The sequence below is a fragment of the Paralichthys olivaceus genome, chromosome 12 (assembly GCF_024713975.1).
Source record: "Paralichthys olivaceus isolate ysfri-2021 chromosome 12, ASM2471397v2, whole genome shotgun sequence".
In the NCBI taxonomy this organism is placed as follows: Eukaryota; Metazoa; Chordata; class Actinopteri; order Pleuronectiformes; family Paralichthyidae; genus Paralichthys; species Paralichthys olivaceus.
The window spans coordinates 5884365-5911009 of NC_091104.1; the positions used below are offsets into that span (position 1 = coordinate 5884365).

At 40.3% G+C, this 26645-nt stretch overlaps 1 protein-coding gene across 1 annotated transcript; it reads left to right on the forward strand.

Moving 5' to 3' along the window:
• Positions 1–22645: 22645 nt before the first annotated feature.
• On the forward strand, positions 22646–23899 carry noto (notochord homeobox). Its single transcript, XM_020097865.2, has 3 exons — positions 22646–23167; positions 23269–23456; positions 23553–23899. The coding sequence occupies exons 1-3, from the start codon at positions 22777–22779 to the stop codon at positions 23751–23753; spliced, it is 780 nt and encodes a 259-aa protein (XP_019953424.1). The 5' UTR covers positions 22646–22776; the 3' UTR covers positions 23754–23899.
• The last annotated feature ends 2746 nt before the right edge of the window (positions 23900–26645 follow it).

Sequence of the window (26645 nt, forward strand, 5' to 3'; positions counted from 1 at the left end):
GACACTGGTTCAAACAGGTCATTAGCACAGCAGCAGCAGCAGCAGCTATGGTACAGAAGCTCCCAGACTGTCACATGGACCAAGGAGACACAAGAAACTGATGTTACAGCCTCATCAACATCACAGACTATTCACAAGGAAACTTCATGCAGCTGCAGAGAGTAACGATAAAGTTGATTTTCTTCGTGGCACATTCAGATGAATAAAACACTCACGCAACCTTGGTCCCAATATATTGTCCCGAGATTCGTACAGTCATAATGTTCTTTCTTCGATTTCCGACCCATGTGCAACTGGAACGTATCAACACAGGTGACGTCATTCTGAGGGTCGAGCTCCAAGGTATAGTGGAGAACGGTATAGGTGATATAGCCGCAGTATAGCATGGCGAAACCGCTAGCCTAGCGCTGTCCTAAATTTGACTTACTCACATCATATATTTCACTTTATGTAAAACTGCAAACTTTTCTTGAGAGCCCTAACATGTATATGTTTTACACAACTTGAGTTTTTGCATGAATTGTAAAATCTAGAAACCTTTTGAATTAGTACAATTTAGTGCTACTCGAACACTTACTGCTTAAGGAGTCTTGCAAATGTGCTATGCTAATATTATGTTAATATTTAGAGTAAGCCTCTAATGAATAAGCTCAGATTACCCTTTTGTCTCTCTGGTAAAATGTTGCTATGGCTACCAGTTGATAAAGAACCATGGGAACACTGCTAGCCTCGCGCAATTTTAAAAACGCTCTAGTTTGTACTAATAAATGTTTTTGTTTTATCTCTGCAACCAATGTAAATCTAATAGACACTAGCTTAGGTTCAGGGAGTTCACTACGAGCTTGGATATTTCTCAGGTTAATAAATCTCTGGAAATGTTTGCGTATGAATTGTTGATTAAAAGGTGAATCTTTTAACATTTGGACAATTTGGGAAATTTAAATTATTCAGACTGTGCTACAGCCGCTGCTTTAACTTCACATAGGACGAACATGACAGTGGTGTCGACCATGTCTTCCAACCATGGCCCAGAAAGCAAATAACGGCCTTTTCCAAAACATCTGACCTCATGCAGCAGTTTCTTTTTAATAGAATTTTTTTGTTGCAGGATTTCTGGTTTCCCTCTTTCAAACCGATCTAATGCAGATATGTTGTCAAAACGAGACAAGAACGTCTACAGGGAGGAACTTCAGCTGCTGTCCGTGTGATGTCAGGCAAACAACCTGCTCCTGAACACCACCAGAACCGAAGAAGCTATCTTCGACTTCAGGAAGAACCAGCCCCACCCAGCCCACCACCTGTTCGATCTGGCCCCCTCGGGCAGCAGATACAGGTCAATCAGAGCCCGCACCTCCAGGCTGACCAACAGCTTCTTCCCCTGGGCCATAAGAACAATGAACACACAATTAACACAAACTGTGAACTCTCAAAAAAACCTGTGCAATAACTGTATTTTCCATGTGCTATGATTTACCTACTGTACAACTTCCCCCTCCCCCCATGAGCCATTCCCACAACATCAGTCACACTTTCAGGCTTCTTTGGTCAACTATCTTTTGAAACACTTTCTGGAGCTGCACCTTCATTTTGTTGTATGTTGTACAATGACAATAAAGTTTCTATTCTACTCTAAAACATTGAGTTTCTGTTGTTTGTCATGTTTGCTAAACTAAAAGAGGATTTGTGGCCACTTCATAAGCAATGACACCATTTACTTTCAACAGGTCTTTGGATTTTTCCAGTTTTATTCCAGCTTTGTGAAGGATACTTTTATTTTGACAGTACGAAATGTATATGTGGATATATGTAACGAGTGAAATACATCATTAAAGGTACAGTGTTTAGAATTTAGTGACATCCAGTGGTGAAATTGCATGTGGCCGCTGAATAGCCCTCACCTCACCCCCCCTTCCAAACATGAAAGAGAACCTGCAGAAGCCTTCAGTTGTCATAAAACTCAAAAGGTGTTTCGTGTTTTCCTGTCTGAGCTACTGTGAAAAACATGGCGGCCTCCGTAGAAAGGACCCTCTCGATGTAAACATAAAGAATTTAAATACAAAGGACCCCTTCTAAAGTATAGAAAACAACAGTTGATACAATTTTGATGAAACACACTAGTGAAAACATCACTATGGTTATTTTATATTCAATTTGTCCCAATAGATTATTTTTTCCTAAATCTTACACAGAACATTTAAGTCATGTTCTTTGTGGACATTTAGGGACAATGTTAACAAAATTCAGGTTAAAGACTACTTTTTGAATTTGAAAACACACTCATCATCACCCCAAACCAAAATTTAAGATGAAAGCACATTTGTTTTTATCCCCAAACATCTCAACAGGCCTTTAGCCCACAGAGGAATGACGGGTATGTTTGCATGGAGACGGTCAGTCAGCCCTGCTCACACCCTCCACCTCCCTAGTCTTCATCCATACCATTGTTCCCTCTTATTGTCTCTACTAGTGTCAATGCAGACCCTCTCTGGGTGTAGGTCATCCCTCCACTGGTCGACAACCAACCCCCTCACACACCTCCAGGCTCAGATCGAGGAAGAAGGGGTGAACATCTGCTCCCAGAGGAGGTCAGGCCGCCGGCAGATGGACGGCAACACAGAGGTAGAGAGCTCCAGCCTCCAGCCAGGAATTCTGGAGGGAAAGGGAGACAAAGGATGAGGAGGGGACGAAGACGGGAGGCTGCAGAGGGTTAAAGAGGGGGTTAAAGACAGGAAGGAGGAGGAGGATTACAGAGTGAACAAGAGTCAGGGATCTGGGTGTATTTAATTATGATACGTTGGGGAAAAGAGAGGGATTGTGAGGTTGATGGAGGTAGAAAGAGGAAGAGACAGATCAATATTCACACTGTGTTTGTTTCTGTTAATTAATCTGAGGAAAAAAGCATCATTTCAGGCTTTTAACCAAAGGTTTAAACCTCATTTTTTGTGTCGTATATTTGTTAATGTAAAAACGTATTCTTTTAAATGAATTGAGTTGAAATTTTGAAATAGATTAAATCTATTAATACTTAACTGTTATTTAAATCGTGTACACTTCTCTTTTTTCATTTCTAAACCACTTACAGTTTTTTTTTTTAAATAACAGGTGATAGACACGTTAAGTTTATTAATATTATCCTTTCTAAAAATATGAATAGAAAGTTTTACAAGCAAAATGCTATGAGTGGACTAAATACTGGTAAAATGCGCTTGACAACAACTCAACTTTTAAATAAATATGCAGTACAAAAAAAAAAAGATGCCATGTTGGGTTAGTTAATTTCATCGCTGAGGTAGAAGGGGAATTAGCAGAAATACATTCAAAAGTGAGATTAGGAAAAATACACATGACATTACACCATTAAATGTAAGATGGTTACAAATATATATCTCTTTACTTATTTTGCGTTGTTAAAATTGAAACGAATCCTTAAACACTCAAGTCATCATAATACACACAACATAACTGTTACTGTGCTTTGCATCCTGCAGGTTGTTCAGTTGATTCATTGTGACAATGAAACTGATTCCAAGACGTCAACATAAAGATCATATAATGAGCAAAATATTCGTCGCACAGACTCACAAAACAAAAACTCCAGTCTCTGACACAGCATTAAGTTTGTGAGCAGCAGTATGTGTAAAATCTCACTGTGCGATAAATGGATGTGAATCAGGGACTTTGCTCGTGATGCGTCTGTTGATTCCTGCTTCAAAACAAGAGCCTCAGTTTGAGAATTTGTATTTCAGCTTTTGAAAGCCTTTAATGAGCTGATGTTAATCTAAACAGCCTGTGCTCTGCATAGAACTCTACCTCATATAAAGTGTACAAAAATAACACAGTCTTTACATCATCATATCAAGTACATTATGAGAGTTTATGTCTACTTGGTTTCATTCTGTCATAAAACAACCAACGATTTGCCAAAAATAAACAATAAGAACATGTTAAAACACAACAAAGGGTTCAACCCCTCAAATTCAGTCAAGGAGCAAAATCACACACTCACAAATATCAATCCCCTAAATGTGTCTGATTTTATTCATCAAGATCCATAAATCATTCTCTGGGAAATGTGAAAAGATAGCAAGTTTTGTGGAAATCTTGTAGTTTTCTTGTAACCTTGTTCACAAACCAACCAACCAACCGACAGACAAAGGGGTTAAAACATAACCTCCTTGGTGGAGGTAAAGAACAATAAACACAACAAACAACATATAAAACAAATCCATTATTTAAGAGAAAGTAAAAATTAGTTATCATATATATATATGAGATCTAATTTTTACATATATATAATAATAATGTATATATATATAACACACATTTATCTATCTATAGTGGTCCTGACTGTGTCTTTCCACTTGTATGCTTGTTTCTCCTATGTAAATGATTTTGTTTTTCAATCTTGGTAATTAACTGATAAAGGATAAAGAAGAGTGACATCCTGTCTATATCACAGCTCTTTGTCTGGCTGCTAATGTGAGTGACAGACACGTGTGTGTGTGTGTGTGTGTGTGTGTGTGTGTGTGTGTGTGTTTGTGAGCGTGCATGTGTATAAATATTGTATAGAAAGCAGTTGGCAGCAGTTGGGCCTTTCCATCTGTCAGCAGCAGCACTGGGGCCTCACTTCCAAAGGATCAGACAGAGACTTATTAATCATGGATGAGGTCAGGAATTAAGAGTTAATAAGTTCAATAAGTATCAAAGGTATCGTTATTAAATGTTCATAAACTCAGCAATTAAAACACTCCACTGTCCCCACTGATTGATTTCTTATTAATGGTGGATTGATTGGTTTTAATGTCATTCTTCCCTGCGGAGGTTTAACTTCTTGTTCAGGGGACATTTGGGTATATCATTTTATACTTCTGTTAGTGTCCCACAGAGAAGCATTTGAGGTCAGAGAACATGTCCCCAGATTAGTACAATCACTCACACACGTTTTCTGAGACGGAAGCCAACTCAACATCCTGTAAGGGACCAAAGCATTTACCTAAAAAAATAAAAATACCATCATTTCCTCTAACAATTGAAATATTAGGTGTCAGTAAACTCTTGTTGAGGGTTAAGAACAGAGGTTTTGTCACAGCTTTTTAAGCCCGATGAGACAAATTGTGATTTGTGAATATAGGCTATATGAATAAAGTTTGATTGGTTGAGTAAACAGCAGTTAGACTTTAATGTCCGATGTAGTTTTATAAGTTCTGGCATGTGCGTTTTCACAGTCAAATAAATTAACTTAAACATATCCTTCTGAGGTTCTAATGAAACAAAGCAATGAAAAAACTTTTTTTACAGTAATTTTAACACATATGAGGCTTATTTCATGGAGAACGCTTGTACACTCATCAATGCTGTTTAATTAAAGTAAATATTCAGAAAGATTATTATTATACAAATGTCTAGAAGTTGTAGTAACATGATTTGTAATCTGAACATTTACATTACTAAAACATCAGCTGCCTCTTAGCCACTTATACTGTGCTGCCATCTGTTGGTTATTTGTGGGTCTGCAAGAAATGCTGGAAAAAATAAGCTTCTAAAGAAGGAAAGAGGGTGAACATGATACAAAACCTTGGACTGATAATTAGAAAGTGTGAAAACCTCTCACATTACAGACTCTTTTGAAAAAGTCTCATTCAAACGTGAACATGCTGTGTTCCTTCTTATAGTTTAACAAGTTTTTCATGGTCCAAACATCAAACAATCTCAAGCCATGTCTCCAGGATGTATGTCCTATGTCCTGAGAGACATAACCTACATGTCCAACAAAATCAGACAGGACAGACTTTGTCTTAATGAAGTTAAAAACAAAACAAATTTCTGTCTTTTTGAATTATACACAAATCTTATCTTTGTAACAGAAATAATCTAAGCTTCTGGGAACCACTAACTTGGAGCTTTGTTGATTTTTTTTAAAGACTATCTTAAAACCACATGATTAGTTGTTTTTTCTTTAACTGCTTGTATATAGACAATGCATATATGCAAGCACGGGTAGATGATAGTTCAGTCAGCCTTTGCATGCTGTTGGGAAAATGTTCCTCATGTCCATCTTCCATTTCTCATAGTTTTTGGTGCTTTTTGTTTCCCCCCATCGTATTTATGGTGACATTTGTTCAAGTTATAAATAACTTGTTCAGTTAAATGTTTTATCATGTTTTTTCCCAGTTTGTGATGATTAATATTTCATTATTTCATTAAGGTACAGGCGTCTGGTTTAGTTGATTTATTTGCTCAATAAAGTATAAAAGAATTAGTACAAAAATAAATGAACTGGCCCAATATATTCAAATTGGAGAATTCTTTGTGTGTGTATTTTGCTATAACTGTAGATTTTGTGGACACTCTAAATTGTTGTCAGGGTGTCCTTTAATGAAGACAAGGTTCTTAGATGAAAAAGGGCAAAAACCCAAAACTCAAAAAGGCTAAACAGGCTAGCAAAACACTATAACTTACTAGAGAGGGATGATGGAGGAGAAATGACGACAGGGTGGTGAGACGAATACACCGTGGATAGTGTTTCATGAAGTGATGCTTTGGAATAAGGCTTCTCTCAGGAAACAAAGATCTGAACAGCTTGTGGTTATGGAAACCTGAGCACCAGGAGAAAACTCCACGTAGTTATGGGGCCAAGTGGTGCCACCTTGATGCAGTAAAAGTTATAATCAGAGTTTGTTCTTCTAACTCTTGATGCTGCAGCACACAAGTCTAAACTAAATGAATGTCAAATCAGTGTGGAGAGCACTGAGCACTGTCAGAGTTACTGTTGTAGTCTGAAAAGCAGCCACGTGCAGTAATGTTGAAATTTGTGGATGTGATACATCGAGATGCATCGTTGTGAATCAAATCGAATCTTAAGGCCAGGAAAGCGGCACACCAATAAATTATAAATTAAATAAAACTGTTAGAAAATTGTTATTTACTGTCCATAATAATACAAATGGACTCAAGCAAAGGGCGACAAGTGCTAAAACAACTACAGCAATGAAGAAGAAATTCCCACAAATACGACGACGCCGCTGCTCACGGGAGTGCTTATTGAATTGTTTCCGCAAAGACTGCACCAGGACCTCCTCCAGACCTGCATCCTCTAGTGGCCAGGCACCCACCATATCGTCTGTCCAACACAGTCTCTTTTCGAGGTCCTTGACCACAGCTCTGGACACTTTTATGATGCTGCGTACTCCCGGAGTAATGTTGAAACCTTCCATTGCCTTGTCCGTCACTCGTTTGATGTATTTGTCCCATTGCTGGCAGTTATACATTCTGAACACCTCTCCATACTGAGTCAGGACCTTCTGTGTCACAATGGCAACAAAGACCCGGGTTGCTCCAGTGTTATCAGCCTGTGACTTGTTTCTACACATTGCTCTTCGAATCACTTTTGTGCATAGATTAGTAATTCTCTCTCTCAAAGCTGATGCTTAGGGAAACAACTAGCTGCTTGCTTCTTCTGTTCAGTTTAATGGCGGGAGCGTGTTAAGGTGCACTACAGCAATCTGCTGCTTTGTGAATTCTTGAGGAATCTAACAGCTTTGACTGTGCTTTTGATGCTTTGATCCATAGGCGTATGACTTTGTGCCTTTTAAATATTGAATATCTCTTTCTTCAGAGGCTTGGGGGTGGGGGGGGGGGTTCTCAAAACCTCCAAGACGAAGGAGCTCATTGTTGACCTAAAGGAAGTCCGACCTGCAGCCCATTTACATCACAGGGATAGTGTGGAAAGGGTGACCAGCTTTAAGTTCCTGGGGGTGCACATCGACGAAGACCGCCAATGGAGCTCCAACACCTAGCAGGTGGTAAAGAGGGCCCAGCAGCGACTCCACTTGAAGGTAATGTGAAACAGGTGGAACCGATCAGACAATCAGACCGGGGACACATGAGGAAGGGCAAGTGACCCGAAACGAGAGGAGAGTTCCTTTTCAAAATAAAACAAGAAATCCCGAGACAAAAAGCCAGAACTAGACAAACCTCACCGCGGTGTGACAGTTTGGACTTCTCCAAATATGCATATTATCTGCATGTATCGGTACATTATCGGTACAATTATTCTTTTTTGTATAGTACATCCACTTCATTAAATGCCTTTAGTCCTGGAACACACCCAGGATCCACCTGACGTCCCACTCTGCACCAGGACAGGTGATCAAGGTGAGGCACCTCTCCCTGTCTACCACTTTGCCAGATGGGTCAACACCGTTGGAGGCGTTCCACCTGCACCTCAACAGGTTCATCCCAGGTGAGAAGTCGGATCAAACACAGCAAAAAGTGTTCGTTTTTCTTCCTCTCATGTTTGACATCCTGACATTTAATGTCCTTGTTCTAGACCAGCTTGAAGATCTCTGTCTGTATGTATGTTGAATGCATGTCTCTCAAACCGTTCATCTTATTGGCTTCATGCTTGGCATGTGTGTTGTCAGTGGCCCAGGAAAGTGTTTTTGACTTTAGTGCAATTTGTACATGTGATATGTTCAATATTAATAAAATCAAGATGGCAATCAGCGCTTTGTAGCAGTCTGTGGAGGCGGTGTTGAACTTCCTCTGCACCAGAGACTATTTATAAAAACCTTTTCACACAACATCCAGCACATAAACAATACAAGCAAAGCAAACAGTTCTAAACAGGCAGGTTTACAACAGGCACCACACCAGTAGTTCTAAATAAAGAACAAACTCTCTCTTTTCTGGACAATTATTGAAAATGTTATTGTCTAGATTTTAATATTGGGAGAAACCTGAGCACCAGGAGAAAACTCCACATAGAGTTATGGGGCCAGGTGGTGCCCCCTTAATACAGAAAAGGCTATAATCAGAGTTTGTCCTTTTAACTCTTGATGCTGCAGCACATAAGTCTAAACTAAATTAATGTCAAATCAGTGTGGAGAGCACTGAGCACTGTCAGAGTTACTGTTGTAGTCTGAAAAGCAGCCATGTGCAGTAATATAGAAAATTGTGGATGTGATACATCGAGATGCATCGTTGTGAATCAAATCATTAACTGCTGAATCGTAATCAAATCATAGCAACAATTAAAAGCATTGCCCATGATCCTACAGATAAAATCATGAAAAAGGCAAAAGTAACAAAAAGAGCAGAGAGCAATTCATTACAAATATAATGACGTCGCCGCTCCCAGCAGAGCCTCGTGAATTGTTTCCGCAAAGACTGCACCAGGACCTCCTCAAGACGTGCATCCTCTAGTGGCCAGGCACCCACCATATCGTCTGTCCAACACAGTCTCTTTTCGAGGTCCTTGACCACAGCTCTGGACACTTTTATGGTGCTGCTTAATCCCTCAGTAATGTTGAACCCTTCCATTGCCTTGTCCGTCACTCGTTTGATGTATTTGTCCCATTGCTGGCAGTTGTCCATTCTGAACACCACTCTATACTGGGTCAGGACCTTCTGTGTCACGATGGCAACAAAGACCCGGGTTGCTCCAGTGTCATCGGTCTGTTCTCTACACATTGCTCTTCGTATCACTTTTGTGCATAGATTACTAATTCTCTCTCTCAAACCTGATGCTTAAGGAAACATCTTGAAGAATCTAACGGCTGTGACTGTGCTTTTGATGCTTTGATCCATGGGACAGCTTATGACTTTGTGCCTTTGAAATATTTCCTGTTTTATGATCTGTTTTTTCTTCTAAACAGCGAAGAAGACACATACACACATTGTAATAGGGAACCTCTGGGGAAACAATCATAGGCATCAAGTTTTTTTGTGTGGCACATTTCAACTGTAAGGCAATTCTATGTACATTATACACAATATCCTATGTGCATCATCAAGTATTTTCTCTAGGCGGCACCTTGACGTTGGTTGCCACCTGCCAATAAACTGAACTGAAGAAGTATTTTACTTGAAGAACCGAGCTTGAAAATAGTATTTACCATTTGCTGAGGATAGGACATACTAGACTAAATAATATACTGCACTTAATTATGCGTTTACCAAATAGAGGAGTCGGTGGAGCATGCAATGCTTCACTGTAATAAGTCCAGAAAAAGAAAAGCTAAAGAGGGAAATTGCAAAGCAAGGAGTGGAAGAACTGAGCTTGGAAATAATATTTCTCATTAGAATTGGGAGAAACTGCTCTACCCCTAACTTCACTGTAACCCCACTTAAAGCCCCAACCACTTCTTTTTCTTTTTCTCTCTTCCACTCTGACACTCACATAACAGACTCTGCCGCAGGTCCTCCCCAGCTCTGTGGTTGTCTGACTCGGTGCTCTGACAGCCCTACATCTTTTTTTTTTTTTTTTTAAATGCATCTTAATGTTTTACATTTACTTGAAATATAAATACATTTTGGGTGTTTTTAATATTTTTGATCTATAGAAGGCAATAGTTGTTTTTATTCTGAATGAATAGCATATTTCAACAACTAATAATAGAATAGAATGAGCCAGCGCCATCTGCTGGTTTATAATACGCAAAACAACGGAAGCCGGCAGTGGTCAGCTGACTAACACGGAAGTGAATTCAGTTTTCAGTCCTATGTCACCATGGTTCAATGTTTACTGATCCACACCGTGTGTCCGCTGTCTACTCAACTGCCGCCTCTTCGCTCTGGAGGACGGAGGAGAGGGCCACTTGGTGGCAAAGTGAGCTGGTGTATTAGTTAGTCTATAAGTGAGTTAGTGAGTGAGTCTATAAATGAGTGTGAATTACTGAGTCAGTTAGTTAGTCTGTGAGTTAGTTAGTGAGTAAGTTAGTAATTTAGTTTGTTTGACAGTTATTTTGTATAAATGACATTGACAACAGGTTGAGATCAGCAGGTTTATCATCTACATCATTGTTTCCATACTTGTGTAAATCTGCTCAAATTAAAACCCCTCACCTCACCCTCCCCTTCCAAACATGAAAGAGAACCTGTGGTGAATTTCAGTAGTCATGAAAACTCAAAAGGTGATTGAGAAATTTAGATGATTACACACCAGTGAAAACATCATTAGGATAATTTTATATCCAATTTCTGCCCAAAAATTCCTTTCACCTAAATCTTACACACTGGACCTTTAAATACATTTATTTCACATTGAAAGTGTTGAAGCTCAGAGAAACAGAAAATGTGTAACTTACTGAATTCACGTGGACTGTTGTTTTATATCAATCCAGCTGTTTTCACAGTTTATTTCATGCTCAGGGTGAGTTTTTGGTTGTTTGTGTGTGTGTTTTTTATACTCCATGGGAACAACACAACCTCTAAATCCTATTTGTGTGATCCCTTTACTCTTCAATCCCCTGAACCTTGTTAGGCAAAGAATACAGTCTTAAGTGACGTAACACAAGCAAAGCTGAGACACAACATGGACTGTGGCGACTGGCTGGGGTGCATGACAGAAACGAGACTCTCTGGCACAAGACAAAGGGAGACGCAGACTATAAAAGACATGAGGGAAATGAGGAACAGGTGGACACTATCAGACAATCAGACCGGGGACACATGAGGAAGGACAAGTGACCTGAAACGAGAGGAGAGTTAATTTTCAACCTGTCCCTAACATTACAAATCAAATCAAGCTAAGGGCAACCAGAATAGTGGCAGTTTTAAAAGAGATCAAAGCAGGTCAAATCAAAAGCAGATATAGCAAAGCAAGAAACAAAACAATAGTATAGGAAATGTTTAAAAGGCACAAAGCTTATGAACTGTCATATGGATCAAAGCATCCAAAGCACAGTCAAAGCTTTCAGATTCTACAAGCTGTAGTGCAACTGGACACCCACCCGTCAAAGCACCAAGAGAGAATGAGTTATCTATGGGCAAAAGTGATTCGAAAAGTAATGTCTAGGAAAAAGTCACAGACCGATGGCACCAAAAAAAAACACTTCTTTGTTGCCTTTGTGACACAGAGGGTCCTGATCCACTGTGGAGTGGTGGTCACAACAGGAAACCACTGGCAATGGGACAACTACATCAAACGAGTGACGGACAAGACAATGGAAGGGCTCAACATCACTATGGAAGTCTGCAGCATCGAGAAAGTGTCCAACGCTGTGGTGAAGGACCTCACAAAGAGATTGAGTCAGACGGGCGTGATGGCGAGTGCCTGGCCACTGCAGGATGCAGGTCTGGAGGAGGTCCTAGTGCAGTCTTTGCGGAGGCAATTCAAGAGCTACCGTGTGCAGCGATGGTGTTATTTTTGTAGCATATGTCTCGTGATTGGAATAATTTTGATAGTTGTCACCATTTGCTTTACTATAATATTTACTTTTCGGCAAGAAATGTCAAATTGTTTTGGATTTATGAATTTATTCAGTAGTTCACTTTTGTTCAGCAGTCAACCATTCGATTCAGAGCGATGCAACAATGCATCTCAAAACATTTCAATGCATTTGAACCGCAATTTTCAATGTACCTGCTTGTGGCTGTTTTTCAGAGTACAACAGTACGTCCATGAAAGTAGTCAGAGCTCTCCACACAGATTTGGCATTCAGTCAATTTAGACTTGTTTGCTATCTAAGAATCGTGAGAAAATAGGTTGATAACTGTAACACTGGCCTCAGCAATGAGGTCTGTGTGACCGCCTTTTTTTGGGGAGAGTTTTCTCCCGGTGCTCAGGTTCTCTCCTAAAAATCTGGACAATAACATTTTCAATAAATGTCCAGAAAAAAGCATTTGTGAGAGTTTGTTCTTTATTTAGAACTACAAGTGCTAAATAACTTGTAGTTCTAAGGCAGGCACCGGCCTCTTGTAAACATGCCTGTTTTAACAGGGGAAAAACAACACAGAAACCTCGGAGAGTGCCACATGAGAGGGACCCCTGTAACTGAGAACATCAGAAAAATGAGTTTTTACAGCATTGATTAGAATAGACAGTCTGTAGCATAATAGAAGGTGTTACGCTCCCCAGTGTATATTACAGGGGATGAGGGGAGTAACAATACAAATAACCCAGGGAACAAGAATCATGGCAATGTATAAATGTAATTTATTAATAAACAACTGAAAGCGACACTGACAGCAGCAGTAACAATTGAACTGAAAACCACAACCTAACACAAACCAAAACCTATTTACAAGTGAGAGATGCACACAAGCTCCATACATACTTCAATGTATTCTCATTTAGTTAGAATATACAGTGGCTAACTTTTCTTGAAGGCTCAGAAGTTGATATCATTTATATTTGAGTTAATTTTTTATATTTGAGTTAATTTCCTAAAAATGCATTTATAATGTTGTAATTTACATCAGTTAACTATTCACATAGTTGTGTTACACGTGTATTATCTACATGTTTAAATGTTTACAAGTGCATCTTTAACAGTTAAGAGAGTCTGTTGAATCTTTCTGATTCCATCAAGTTTACCTCAATTCAAGTCCGAGCTTCTGATTGGTTAGTTCAGTCACGTGAGTAGCGCGAACCAGGAAGTGAAGAACGTTGTGAAGTGTTGAATGGAGTAAAGTGCTGCTTGAGAAAGTTATCCGTCTCCATCCCGCTGTTTGCTCTTATAAAGACTGATCCGACCGCCACACGTCGAACCCTCACATTACATTCGGCGGCGTGGGGTTATTTTAGTGAGTTTTATTCACCTAAACTGTGGATGTAGTCACTTTAGTAATAGTAATTTCTTGAACTGGACATTTTGTTCAACATGTCGGACGATGAAAGTCAGAGATGTTCACAAGTCTTTTTTTGCAAGTCCAAGTCAAGTCTCTAAAAAATAAAAGTCTCATGTCTCTTCTGGTTGTAATGAGCCTTCTATCATCTGCTGCTACCCAGTCTGTTAGGAATACTGCAAAGATGATATATATATATATATATATATATATACACATATATATAGTATACCGTACATACGAAATAATAGCCGGGTTTCCTTTAAACGCCGGCTGCAGGTGTATATTTTGATGAGAGAATAGTAAATATACTCACTCCCTGCAGAGAGGTTGACCTTCTCTAAACAGGTCAAGTCCACAGGATCCTCTGGTTCTTGTGGAGCTGCATGTTGATGTAACAGAAGGATACAGATACAGATTATTCATTGACATAATAAAGATAGAAACATGTTTAAAGCATAAAACCGGATGACATGAATATATGTATAATGATGTGTGATGATAGAAACAGTGCTGCTCATGCATCATTTCAAAGTTTATCAGTTTATATTCATGCTTAAACTTTTGATGCATGGTGACATATGAGTATAATTAAGTTGAGGGTGAATGGGCTAACTGTATTCAAGGCATATTAAACTGACCTTGGTCAAAGGCTTCTTCGCAGTTTATATGTGGCCCAGCTGGAACATGGTGTACAGGAAGTAGACGTAACCAAAATGGAGAAGCAAACAGAACTGAGTTATGTAAACTGTGAATTCACATGAGTGGAACTGACTATTTCCTGTGGTTATATTCACCTTTGTCATCGTTGCAGTAAACATCGTAGAGTTCATCTGCTTCACACTGCTGATATATAAAGAGGCCGGTCTCGTTTCTGGCACAGTTTATGTGGTGGGTGTGCCTGAGGATGGCGTAGCTCCTGTTGCCCATCCAGCCGTACCTGAATGGACACAGCAATGTTATTATGAGAAGACATTTTCGGAAAAGTTTTTTTCTGGACAATAATTGAAAATGTTATTGCCCAGATTTGAATATTGGGAGGAAACCTGAGCACCAGGAGAAAACTCCACATAGAGTTATGGTCTGAGGTCTGAATAGGGTCTATATGTCCAACAAAATCAGACATGACTGACTTTGTCTTAATGGAGCACTACAAGAATCCTGACATCTCAAGTACAAGTGTGTAAATAGTTTCTGAGGGTCTTCTGTGGCCTGTTTTGGTATTTAAGGAGAACAATTCTGTCTGGATGCCAGCATCAGTTGTTTTGATTGTTTCCTTTTTTTCTGTATTGAATAATTAAACTCAATTCTAGTATTACCCAAGGCGTACTCTGTGACACTCGATATATGTATATATATATATGTGTGTGTGTGTGTATATATATATATATATATATATATATGTACACACACACACATTGTCTTTGCAGCCATTCAACTTCAAGGTGATCCACAGGCCGGGTACCCGGATGGTCGTGGCCGACTTCCTCTCCCGCTCTGCGGAGGGGGGGGGGGGGGGGCTTGCGGCCGGCGGGATCCCGGCCTGAGTCGGGCGGTGGGGGTATTTGGCGGTGGGGTATGGTTAGGGCGCCAACTGCTGGACAACAGGGAGGAATGGCTCAGCCGGTGATCAAGTTTTTGTGTGGCACATTTCAACTGTAAGGCAATTCAATATACTTTATACACAATAAATTGCATAATGACAATAAGCATTTATAGGATTCCTTTAATGTGCCTTTAATGTTGGATGCATCATTGATATAAGAAAGTATTTTCTCTTGGCAGTAATGCACCTTGACGTTGGTTGCCATCCGCCAATAAACTGAACTGAAGAAATATTTTACTTGAAGAGATGAGCTTGTAAGTAACATTTCCAATTTGCTGAGGATAGGACAAACTATAGACTACATAATATACTGAACTTAATAAACTTAATATGTGCATTTCCTTATAACACACTCATCTCATCGCAAGTTGAATACAGGAAGTCTCAAATATTTGTTTTTTTGTGTCAACCCCAAATAATAATTGTTATAATAGAATATATTTCTGTTGTTATAATATAATTCTTGTGATTTTAATCAAATGAAAAGTACAAAAGCATCTCTGAATAAGATGTAATAGCCTGTTCAGATTGTCTCTACTTCTCTCCTCCACCAGATGTCACCAGATGTTCAGCAGAACAGTCCGTCTGTGTGTGGTCCTGTTTGAAGTGCTCAGTCTGCTCCTGTAAAAACACTAAATTAACCACTGTGTCCTTCACTCTTTGCATAGGTTAAAAGCCGGGAAAGTGAGATGTAATGGGCTGTCTGCTCTAATTATTGTTCCCGACAATCAAAGTCCATTGTCAGCTCACAAAGTCAGCTCATCTGTCTTTGTTTGGCTTTTCTCCACGGAGACGGACACTTTGATCTGCTGTCCAAGGCTCTGATTGTCCTCTGCTCAAAGTTACATGGACACACACCGATTGACGACAGCCGAGGTGGAACAGCTTTAAACCTCATCACTGCAGAGAGAAGGGAGAACGCTGAGAAGCAGGCCTCGAAAACAACTGACGGAAAAATCACACTTCGATGAAATAAATTCAAAACACCTTCATACAACCTCTTTCTGTATTGACAAATTCAGAGTTGTACACCGATTTCACTACTCATCTGAGAAATATGTCCAAATCTAGAGCAGTGGAATGGGTCAATCAGAGGAGACATGGTGAGACAGAAATAATGCAGACAATCGTGGGATTAGTTGACAATTATATATTAAATATATAAGATCATCCGCCTTAACTTTTTACAGTAAGCTGGTGAAACACATATGACATGATCCAACATGAAGTCTCATATCCACATGCCACCACAACAAAAGCATCACATCATGCTCCCCCTCTATTTAATCTCTGTAACAAGACAGGAACGTATGTGCATATATTGTTAATGTCACTGTCGGTGCTTGAATATTTTCCCACCACCTGCAGCTGAGAGCTCAGCAGGCGTCTGCTGCAGCACGGTTAAAAAATGTAAAGTAAAAGAACATGTTGAACATACTTTTTAAAACAATTAATTTCGAGAGATTTTCATTTTCTTGTGGGTTGATGCGTTGACTCTATTTAATTGTTTTGCTATTTAAAACCATGTTTTGGTATGTGCTCATGCAATTTTCACACGGCTCTCACCTCGTAAAGACTTACAGGGAGGTCAAAGGCAAGACAAAGTCAGCATTGCAAATAAACAGTATAAGTGAAAAACTGGATCTGAGGCAGGTTTTCAGTCCAGTGCTCGTGGTAAAGCTGATTTATAACACAGGACAGTTACAGTCAGTGAAACCATCAGGCTGAGACCAACAGTGAGGCCGAATATGCAGGTTTGACATCTTTTCCTATAAAAGGATTGTGGAGGTGAGGTTGGGGGGTGGAGGAAGTGTGGCTGTAATATAAGCAAACAGAGAATGTGAAGAGAGGAAATGACTTGTCCTCATAATGACGGCCCGGGAGCAGCGGTGCATTCAGCTCGCAGCGCCAGGGTGCTCGGGCGCTTTCTCTGTCTCCTTTCAATGCAGCACGGCCCTGCTAGTGGCGCTTTATGGACAAGCCCTGACACCCACAGGAAGTGTAAACAGAGGTCAAGTGTTAAAGTCCAACCCGCCAATTCTCACCTCCATTAAACAGAGGGGGGGAGTCTCCACTATAAGAGCCCTCAGAGCACCTGGGAAGTGGCTCCTCTAAAACACTGTAATGATTGGTTTCATAAAACATGCTTCACAGATAAGCGGAGATGTGAAAAGTCCACGACATTTACATTGTATACAAATATCCAAAATCTATAGGCCACACAGGTAAATAAAATTGATATCTACCTTAAGAGAAAGAAAAAACTTTTGGTAAAGGGGGGGGGGGGGGGCACAAATGAGCCATTATTACAAATCTGAAATAGATAAATAGGATATAGAGATTTAGAGCTATACATTATGTGTCAGGGTTGAGAGAAGAGTGAAGTGTCCCACAGGTGAGAAAAAAATTGTTTATTCTATAAAACAGTCAAAAAATATCACACACATATCACTTTGCACAGTCTAACTCCAAATAAAAATATTTTGCTTTCATTGACAAAAACATTCTTTTTCTGCTGATCGACTATGATCCAGTTAAGGTGGCACATCAGGTTTAAACTCTGCACAGCCCGATCATGTGGAGGCCTGCATATGTGTGCGTGTAGTGTCAGACAGGCCCAATACACACACACTCCGTTCCCAGGACAGGACGGTCATGTCAGTCGACAGATACCGTTCAGGAGGAAAGTTAATCCCTCATTAAGTTGTTAATGACATGGACGCTCATTTCTGCTTGGAAGGAGTTTTCTCCGGGCCTGAGGGGAGAGCAGCTCGTACAGTAGCATTTCACAGCACTGGTGTCGATGCTAATGGGGGCAAAGCTGGAGCTCCTCCATCCTGCCACACATGCAAATGAAAAACACACAGAATCTGCATAGTGACTTGCAAAAAGAAGAAGTTTCCAAAGCTGGAATTAGTCAGTTTATTTCACATTTTAAATGTTGAGCTGATAAGATTCATTAAGCTGCACAAAAGGGTTTTAATTGTGGAGACGGTGACAGGGTAGTAAGTTTTAGTCCTGTAAACACAATCAGTCACAGTAGACAACAATTATTCATAAAGTCTTAAATATGAATTTATAAGGCTTGAGCTCGGAATATTAATACTAATAACTTGGATTCATAATGTCCCTTTCCTGGGCACTGGGAAACAGACCGTAATAAATAAATGTAAAGTAAAACAGATTTAAAAGCAGACAATAAAATGTAATACTTACACACAGTATATATCTGCACCATGTTTATCCGTGCAGGTATTAAACAAGAAATCAAGGTGCAAATCTTTTATTTTGTTTCTTTCTTTTCCCTTTTCAAAGGTCCAAAGGTATTTGTTTTAAAACAGTTTGAACATGTTCACAAACCACTCAGTTTTAGACATGAAAGTGAAGACAGGACTTCTTTTATATGAATTTGACAGATTTAAGACTTTGTTCTTATTTGGTCTAATGAGACTCACACTTGGTCTCAGTTATGTAAAAACACTATAAGACATCAAAACACGGGATGACATTATCATTCAAATAATTAGCATTGAAAGACTTAAGGACCTTACTATAAAGACATGTCCGTTAGCTCAGACATGTCCAAATAATGACTAGAGGGTTGAATTGTTTTGACCATGTCCATGTCTTGTCCTTAAAAAATGTAAAACATAACATCAGAAATTAGTACTGACAAATAAAATGTTAAAAATATGTAAGAATCTAAATCATGCCTCTTACATCTAATAAAGATCTGATGAAATAATCCAGTCTGCTAATAAACAAAGTCTCTCTTCTGCTTATCCATCTTACAAAATGATCATTTTTACATTTGATTTTTATGCATCCTTGTGTTTTATGTACCAGCAAAGCTAAAGACATTAAATATTTTGAAAATTCATTTCTTGCTGATAATTTTCAGAAGCTTAATTGTCAGGTCTTAATATCAACAGGTTCCTCCGGACTCACATTTTATTCCCGAGATTTATCTTTTTCTGACTCTCGGTCATATAGCAACTGATTTTACATAAGTGAAAACATCTTAAGTGAAACAAAATTCTGATACAATCTGAAAACTTTAACTTTGCTTTATTTTAACGTCAATGAACCGGATGAGAAAGAAGGAAACTGGCTCAAAAACCTCATTCAAATCTGTAAATGTTCTGTTTCTAACTTTGTCTAATTCGGCTTCAGAGCAGCTCTGATGAGGCTCCTCGTGATGCCGAGCAAGGTCACAACCACACATCTCTCATCCTGCAGCAGAGCCTGGATGTGTATTAGAGCCAGACGGAGCGTACCTGCCCGTTCACTGGACTTCCATTCATAGTCAAGGTGAGGGCCAAGGCCCCACGGGTCCCGGTAATGACCCCTCAGTCCCAGCAGCGAGGTGATGGAGGCAGGCCGTTCTGGATTGTTCTGTAAATAGCTTCATAAAGTCATTAGCGATGGATGTGCGTGGACAGGAAAGGCCTGAGATTACAGTGGCTGTTAAATGTGTCGGGCAGGTGAGAAAACGATCCCCTTTCACCTCAATAATAATAATGATGACGATGTTTCTTCATGCTTTTGTTTCATTCAATCACGTGTGAACTGAAGGTGAGACAGAGCTGAGGGTCTCTACGTCACTTCTCTGTCATATGTTCCGTTTCTGGTGAATATTTATAGCCTCTGTTGATTTTCATCTTTCTACCTGATCAGGATTGGCTTCTTTCTAAAGACGGATTAAAGCCAACAAGACTTTTCTACTGTAATATTTTGTAATGGAACATATTGCCTGGGAATTTTTTTTTTTAATTGCTCAGATATGTTCACAGATGCTGAATCGGTCAGAGAGAAATAGACATTTAAATTAATGTCCAACTGGAAATGGAATAAGACAAATGTATCTGCTGGTATGAGACGAATATACATTTGAGCAAAAGTGGACAAAGTTTGTTAAAAATCCTCTTCAATTGCACAAATGTGCTTACAAGCCTGTATTTGGATCTTTAGAATAAAGACACTGGGAAGTTGTGGAAGATTGTAACTGATTTGAAGTTTGCAGACACTTTTTAAATATGTGCTTTTCAAATGATATATTCAGAAAGTAATATTGTTGTTTTCACCAGTCGTGTAAACGTTGTTTCACTGGACAGTTCAGTTCAGTCAAGAAGCTGATTTAGATTCAAACCTATTGTTTTATATACAAATACTTCAATGTCTTTTACCATCAAACTTGCAAAAAACACAAAAGGTAAAAGGTGTAAGGCAGCAACTTCATGTGACAAATATTTGGAATGTTTTAAAAGCCAGTTTTTTGGATTGCACAGAAGCTTGCTTCAGGAAACATTAGAGAAGCTGAGATGTCATCATTTCTCAGTCTTAAAATAAAAAAGGATGCCAGAAAAAAGAGCAACCATCTTGGTCTCAACATGCAACCGACCCACAGACACTGAATGAATGACTAAAGTGCTGACGGGGAGTTTCAAACCTTTGGCGAGAGCCTCATTTGGAACGATGGCCCACAGAGCTAATAGAGCTCAGCCCTTCTCTCCTCTCAGGCCATGACTATGAATGTGAAGAGGACTCTACTGGGACAATGGTCCGTGTATTCCTTGTCTGGCTTCAATACACATGGAGGACATGCTGCAGCAGCTCGGTCATTAGAGGACACAGTTCCAGTCTTGGTATAAAGTCAGTGGATTTCACATGTGCAGGCAGAAGAACAGAAGAGAAATCAGATGAAAACACCAATAAGTGCTCTCTCCTCACTCGCAGTGAAAATTAGAGTTGAAACGAATAATGAATTTCTTTATTGATTCATGGTTTAGTTTATAAAATGTTCAAAAAAGTGGGAGAATGAGCAACAACATGCTAAGTTTACCACAATCAGAGAAAATTAACTCACACTCAACAAACTGGAGCCTGTGACTGAAAGTGATTATTATCAAGTTCTTAATTATTTTTCTCTCAGTTGATCAACTGCAGAATCTAACCACTGGATTAATATCATATCATGTGTAGTCTCACAGGCCAGGCACGTAAAGAGAAATCCTCACTTGTTTTCATCACTTACTTCAACATGTTGCTGCACTTTAATGATCGGACCTATAGAAACAACAGTAATTCGATGATGGAGAAGATTTCGTGAGTGAGCGTGAATTAAACGACTTGTCAGGACAGAGGTTTTCTGCGCTGCTCGCTAGTAAACACCGGGGCCTGGGGTGGGTGGTCCGGTGGTGGAGGCATCAGAAGGAGCCTCCTCATTGTGGAGAGAGTCTGTGTTTGCCTCCTTCATTAGACATTCTAGTGTCAGTGAAGGAGAATAAATAAAGCGCACGGAGGTCAAAGGCACCGAGCGTTTCGCCTCGGTGTTTAAATGTGTTTTAACAGTTACTTAAGGCGCTGGAGACGCTCTCGGCCACTTCCAAATGATGGAAATGAGCCTGCAAAGTTTGCAGAGCTGGCAATAATCCAAGTTGAAAGAGGGAATGTCTTTGTCCTCGGGTAGTGTAAGAAAGCAAATCACTTGCTTTAAAGACGCCGCACTGTGCTTCATCCTCAAACCTCTGAGGACAAGTTGTGGGATCTAATTGGGACTGTGCGTAAAAGCACAATTGGCCCAACGAGGCAGCATTCAGACATTTTGTATTGAAACACAATAAATAAATCCACTCTCAAGATTTAAGGCTTTAGAGCAACTTGGATTGTTTTAGGAATCAAGCCTTCCCCAGTCAGAGCGGCCTCTATCAAAGGCCGGGTTGGATCAACCTGTGGATTAACGCAGTGAGTGAGATTAGTGGAGTTGCAGTTTGCTAAAAACCAGCTGCACCACTCTGTCATCACACCCGAGTCGCCGAATTTGACGCCTCCGTTACGCAGGACACTTACTCAATTTTAAGAGCGACACCACTGCTGTTAAAAGGCACACTTTGGAAATAGAGCACATTGATTTTATACAGGAAAAAGATTATGGACTGTTTACATAGGGGCGATTCTTGATTTGCAGCTACTTGAGACAAATCCTCAAATAACCTAAAGCTGAAAGAGAACTAAGTTTAAAAATGCGTCACAGGGTTTGGAGCAAAAAAGTAGGATGAGTAAATCAAATCAATTAAATCAACACAGTGGGTTCTCTGTAGATTGTACAACTTTAAGTCGGTTTCCAATTGTGCAGCGACTTGCTACGCTGCTTATAGCATCTGTCGGGCAGCCAGGACTTAAAAGGCTCCAAATAAGATGATTTGGAGACATCAAGGCTTTCGCAGCGGTAATGATTACATCTGGACTTAAGATCCATGCAAGAATTTGTAGCCCAGTAAATCTCTCTGACTCTCCTGCCCCCACCACTCTTCAAAAGCCTTGTCATTCAAAGGGTTAGGATGTTTGACAATCCCAGCTTGTATTACTCCACCAATTAATTGGATACGTTGTCGGGATGTTCGTTTCTCTCATCTGCTACTTAGAAAGACAAAGGATCGATGGGGGGCTGTTGACACCTCTGTGTCCGGGTGAAGTATAAATCTCGGGTCTTTGCGGAGGAGCAGCATTCACTCTCTCGCTGCACTCGGAGCAACAACGTGTTTTTCTTCACAGACCTTCGAGATCTTCTTTTTCTACTTTGCACACTACCTTCAGACAGAATGCAGGTGCCGAACAGACCAGTCGGAGCCTATGGATACTCTGTGCGTAATTACGCACCAGCATCGCTGTATCCGCAGTACCAGGAGAGCCAGCGCGTGTCCTCAACGAAGCCTACCAGTGGAAAATCTTTCACTATCGATGCTTTGCTCGCCAAACCAGAGGACACAACCAGCGACCGGGCGAGTCCTACTCAATGCGGAGTGAAATATCAGCCAGCGACTCAACTTCTGCCTCTCTCAGGACACATAGGCTTACCCGTAGCACCGGCACCTTACGTCTACTCGCCAAACATGTTGCACTCTGCCGTTCACACACAGCCTGGATATTCAATCTACTGCTGCCCTCCATTCACCTACCAGTCAACGTGTCGTGGAACATTTTACGCACAAGGTAAACTGAGTCATTGTGAATTATTGGAACCCAAAAAGTACATTTGGTCAAAGTGTTCCAGCGTGAAAGTAAGATTCTAATGTGTCATCTCTGATCCACAGCTTCAATGTCCAAAGTCAGCGGCGGCCTGCACTCCTTCAAAACCAAAGGTGGGAAATCGAAACGGATGCGCACCAGTTTCACCAGCGAGCAGCTGTCCCGGCTGGAGAAGGAGTTCGCACGGCAGCAGTACATGGTGGGATCAGAGAGGTTCCTCCTGGCCTCCGCTCTGCAGCTCACAGAAGCTCAGGTATGAAAATACATCTTAGATACCTGGTAATTAAAACCCTGCAACACATTGATATCCTAAACAGTGTTTAACGTGCGCGTTGTCCTCTGTCCCCAGGTCAAAGTCTGGTTCCAGAACCGACGCATCAAGTGGCGCAAACAGAGTCTGGAGCAGCAGCAGGCCAAGCTCGCCAAGCTGGGCCTGGCTGCCCCACCGAAGAGCCCCGGGTCTCAGGGACACGGAGACGAAGGAGACGAGTTGTTCTCCGACTCAGACGTGGACATTGACGTGTCCGATGACTCCACTGATCACTGTTAACCTCCCACCACTGGACTGAAGAAAAGACTGTACATATACTGAGAGAGGAGGCCCCATGTCCCCATATGATTATTTAATAGATGTATAGCTATATATTTAAGTTTGTTTTTTACATTTTTTGCTCTTTGACAAGTCTGATGTTTGTACATTTGAATGAAATACTCAGAAATATATTTTATGACACTACTGGCAACTTTGTCCTGTTTTTCCTTTTCCCTGAAGCCACAAGGAGAAATCTGCATTCATTTTATAACACACGGAGAATAACACAATTTAAAAGCTCATTTTTTTCAAATAGGCTAAGAGATAAACTCAACAGATAAAATAAAATCTTATAATCAAATATAAAAGAAAACTTTGTCAAAATTCAGATTAGCTCAGTTTGTGAGTGTTAGACGCTCGATAAATCAAAACTAAAGACATTAATTGTAAAGTTTCACCCACTTGGATATGATGCTCTAGCTGTATTTGCAGCCCTGACTGTGACAGTGTGGATATTTGTTTTTAACATTTAAGACAAATCATGGGGATTTAAATGTAATTCTGATGGATTTTATCAAAGCAAGACAGTAAAATATTAGATGCATATATTCTCATATTTTGTCCACTTAGTAGAATTCACAGATCAAGACGTTGGAGATTTTATCAGTTGGGACATAAATGATCAAAGTGCATTCTAATTTACAGCCTTGACGTAATTTATGATCACTGAATGTTTTTGAGTTTATTAATCTGCACTGTAAAGCTCCAGAAACCAGTTAACTTAAAAAGAAACTGCCTCTCCTTCTGTAAAACATCCCCACAAGAATCATCATCTTGCCCCTTGACCTTTTCTTATTGCTCCTCAGAGCCCAGTTTAAAGCAGATGGAGACATTTCCTCCCATGTTTGACGTTAAGCCTTGGACAAACCCGGGTTCCCCTCCGATTCAAGCAAAGCAAATAAATAACCAGCACGGGGATTAGCTGGGATATCTGTGACCCGGGGGTGGTGGGGGTCAGTCTGTCGCTGGGCGGCAGAGCTGGCTCTCACTGTTCTAATCGGTGCTGTTCTCACTGCATCTCCACGGACAGGTCTCCCACATGCCCACCCACTGTCGGCAGGTGTCCTGTCCCTGCTCTATTCAGACGGGACTCATGCTGTCAGCTGAAGCTCTGCTGGCAGACGAGGGATAAAACAGGACAGAGGACGGGGATGTCATCCATCAGAGCATCTAATTGGGGGTGGGGGGGGGGTCAACCTGAAAGTCCAGTCCTGTGGATAACTCATCATATTAAACAAGAAGCGCTGACGGGGGCATGGGCAGGTGGCGTCCATCGCTTTAATCCTAAAATCTTTCTACTCCAGGTTCTTAAAATGAAGATGTGCACTAATAAATATATGGTCACCTACTTTTTATTTTCCACACTCATATTCTCAAAACCAGACACTGAAGTTTACTCTCATGTTTGACATAGAGAAGCATCAAAGTCTCAGATTTGATTTTGTGAGTGTTTGGAAGTTTTGCAGTAAAAATGACTAAAATTCATTAAAAAAAATCTGATTATTTTGAAACTCATTCTACTTCCTGTGCTATCTGTTTCTCCATTCATATTTAGAAACTATTATTTCCTGTGCAAAATGCATTTCAAAATAAAAGTCTAATTTCTTGAACTTCGTCCATTCACCCAAAAGAGTTGAAGAAAGTCAGAGGAGGGATAAAATGCAAACTGGAGAACAAAGTGATTTCAGTTCCGTTATTTAAACTCTTATATCATTAACTAATATCGGTTTGTGATGTGGATGTACTGTGTCTCATCATCCGTTCGTCTGTTCGGCCTCCGTTCAACAAACTAAAAAGAAGAAGAAGAAGAAGAACAGTTGAGAGCCGTCAGACGGAGACAATGCTGGTCAGAGAATCAAAGAGAGAAGTTTAATAAACAGTAACAGAGTGGATCTCTGTCTCTTGTCCGCCACCCCCTGCCTGCTCTCCTCTGGTGCCCCTGCTCTGTCTGATTAGAGCTGAAGCGTCACTGAAGGAGCAGAATTTGTGTAAAAACCCCGGAGAGCCGTTTCTGATGTGATCAGCCGGGAATCAGGGCTCCCCCCTCCTCTCCTCTCTCCACAGTCCAACGTAATCCCATTGAGCGGCGCAAAGAAGCAGCCAGAGGCCTGGGAAAGAGTCCTGCGGAGGGAGGAGGCGGGGGTCACCGGGCTCATCATCCCAATTAGCACAGGGCACCTTAACGGCTGGAAACAAGAGAACGCTGGCCGGGTTTCTTTAGACTCTGAGGTGAAGCTTCTTTTGAAACTGTTACATGTTCATCTGTCTCCTGACCCGTGGCTCTGAATCATCTCCTCTTCCTTTTGCACTTCACACAATGGATCTCAGTGACAGGTACAACAGGATATTTGTGTTTGCATATTTACTGTCTGGATAGATAAAGCTGTGTCTTTCCTTTCCTGTCTTGTTCTGTTTTTTTTTTTCTATAAGCGATACTATTTTGTTAATTAGTCCAAAATCAATCAGTAGCAATTATCATAAATCAATTTGTGGTTCAGGTTTTTTTCTAAAGGAAAAAAGATGAAATAAAAGCTGGTTTTAGATTCTATCATATGAGTGTTTTATAAAAGTAAACCTGATCATTTGGGGATTAGAGGAGTTGGTCAGACAAGAGAAACAATCTATGGCATTTTGGATTCTGTTAAGTTTACATTTGTGGATTTTAAGATTTACAAACATTTTATAAACCAAGAGAGTCAAACAATTAATCTGCAAACGTATTAACTGGCATGAAAATATTCTTTAGCCGCAGCCCTAATGGTTTATTTTAAATTGTCTCCAGCACTTTGTACCCTGATCTGAAGAGGCAACAGAAAAAGACATGAGTCAGCTCACGAGGTCTCCAGGGTC

Bases quoted from the DNA above. Each gene is read 5' to 3' on its own strand.
- noto (XM_020097865.2), top strand. From the start codon at position 22,777: ATGCAGGTGCCGAACAGACCAGTCGGAGCCTATGGATACTCTGTGCGT. The intron at 23,168-23,268 runs GTAAACTGAGTC...TCTGATCCACAG, and splicing joins TGGAACATTTTACGCACAAG to CTTCAATGTCCAAAGTCAGC. The intron at 23,457-23,552 runs GTATGAAAATAC...CTCTGTCCCCAG, and splicing joins TGCAGCTCACAGAAGCTCAG to GTCAAAGTCTGGTTCCAGAA.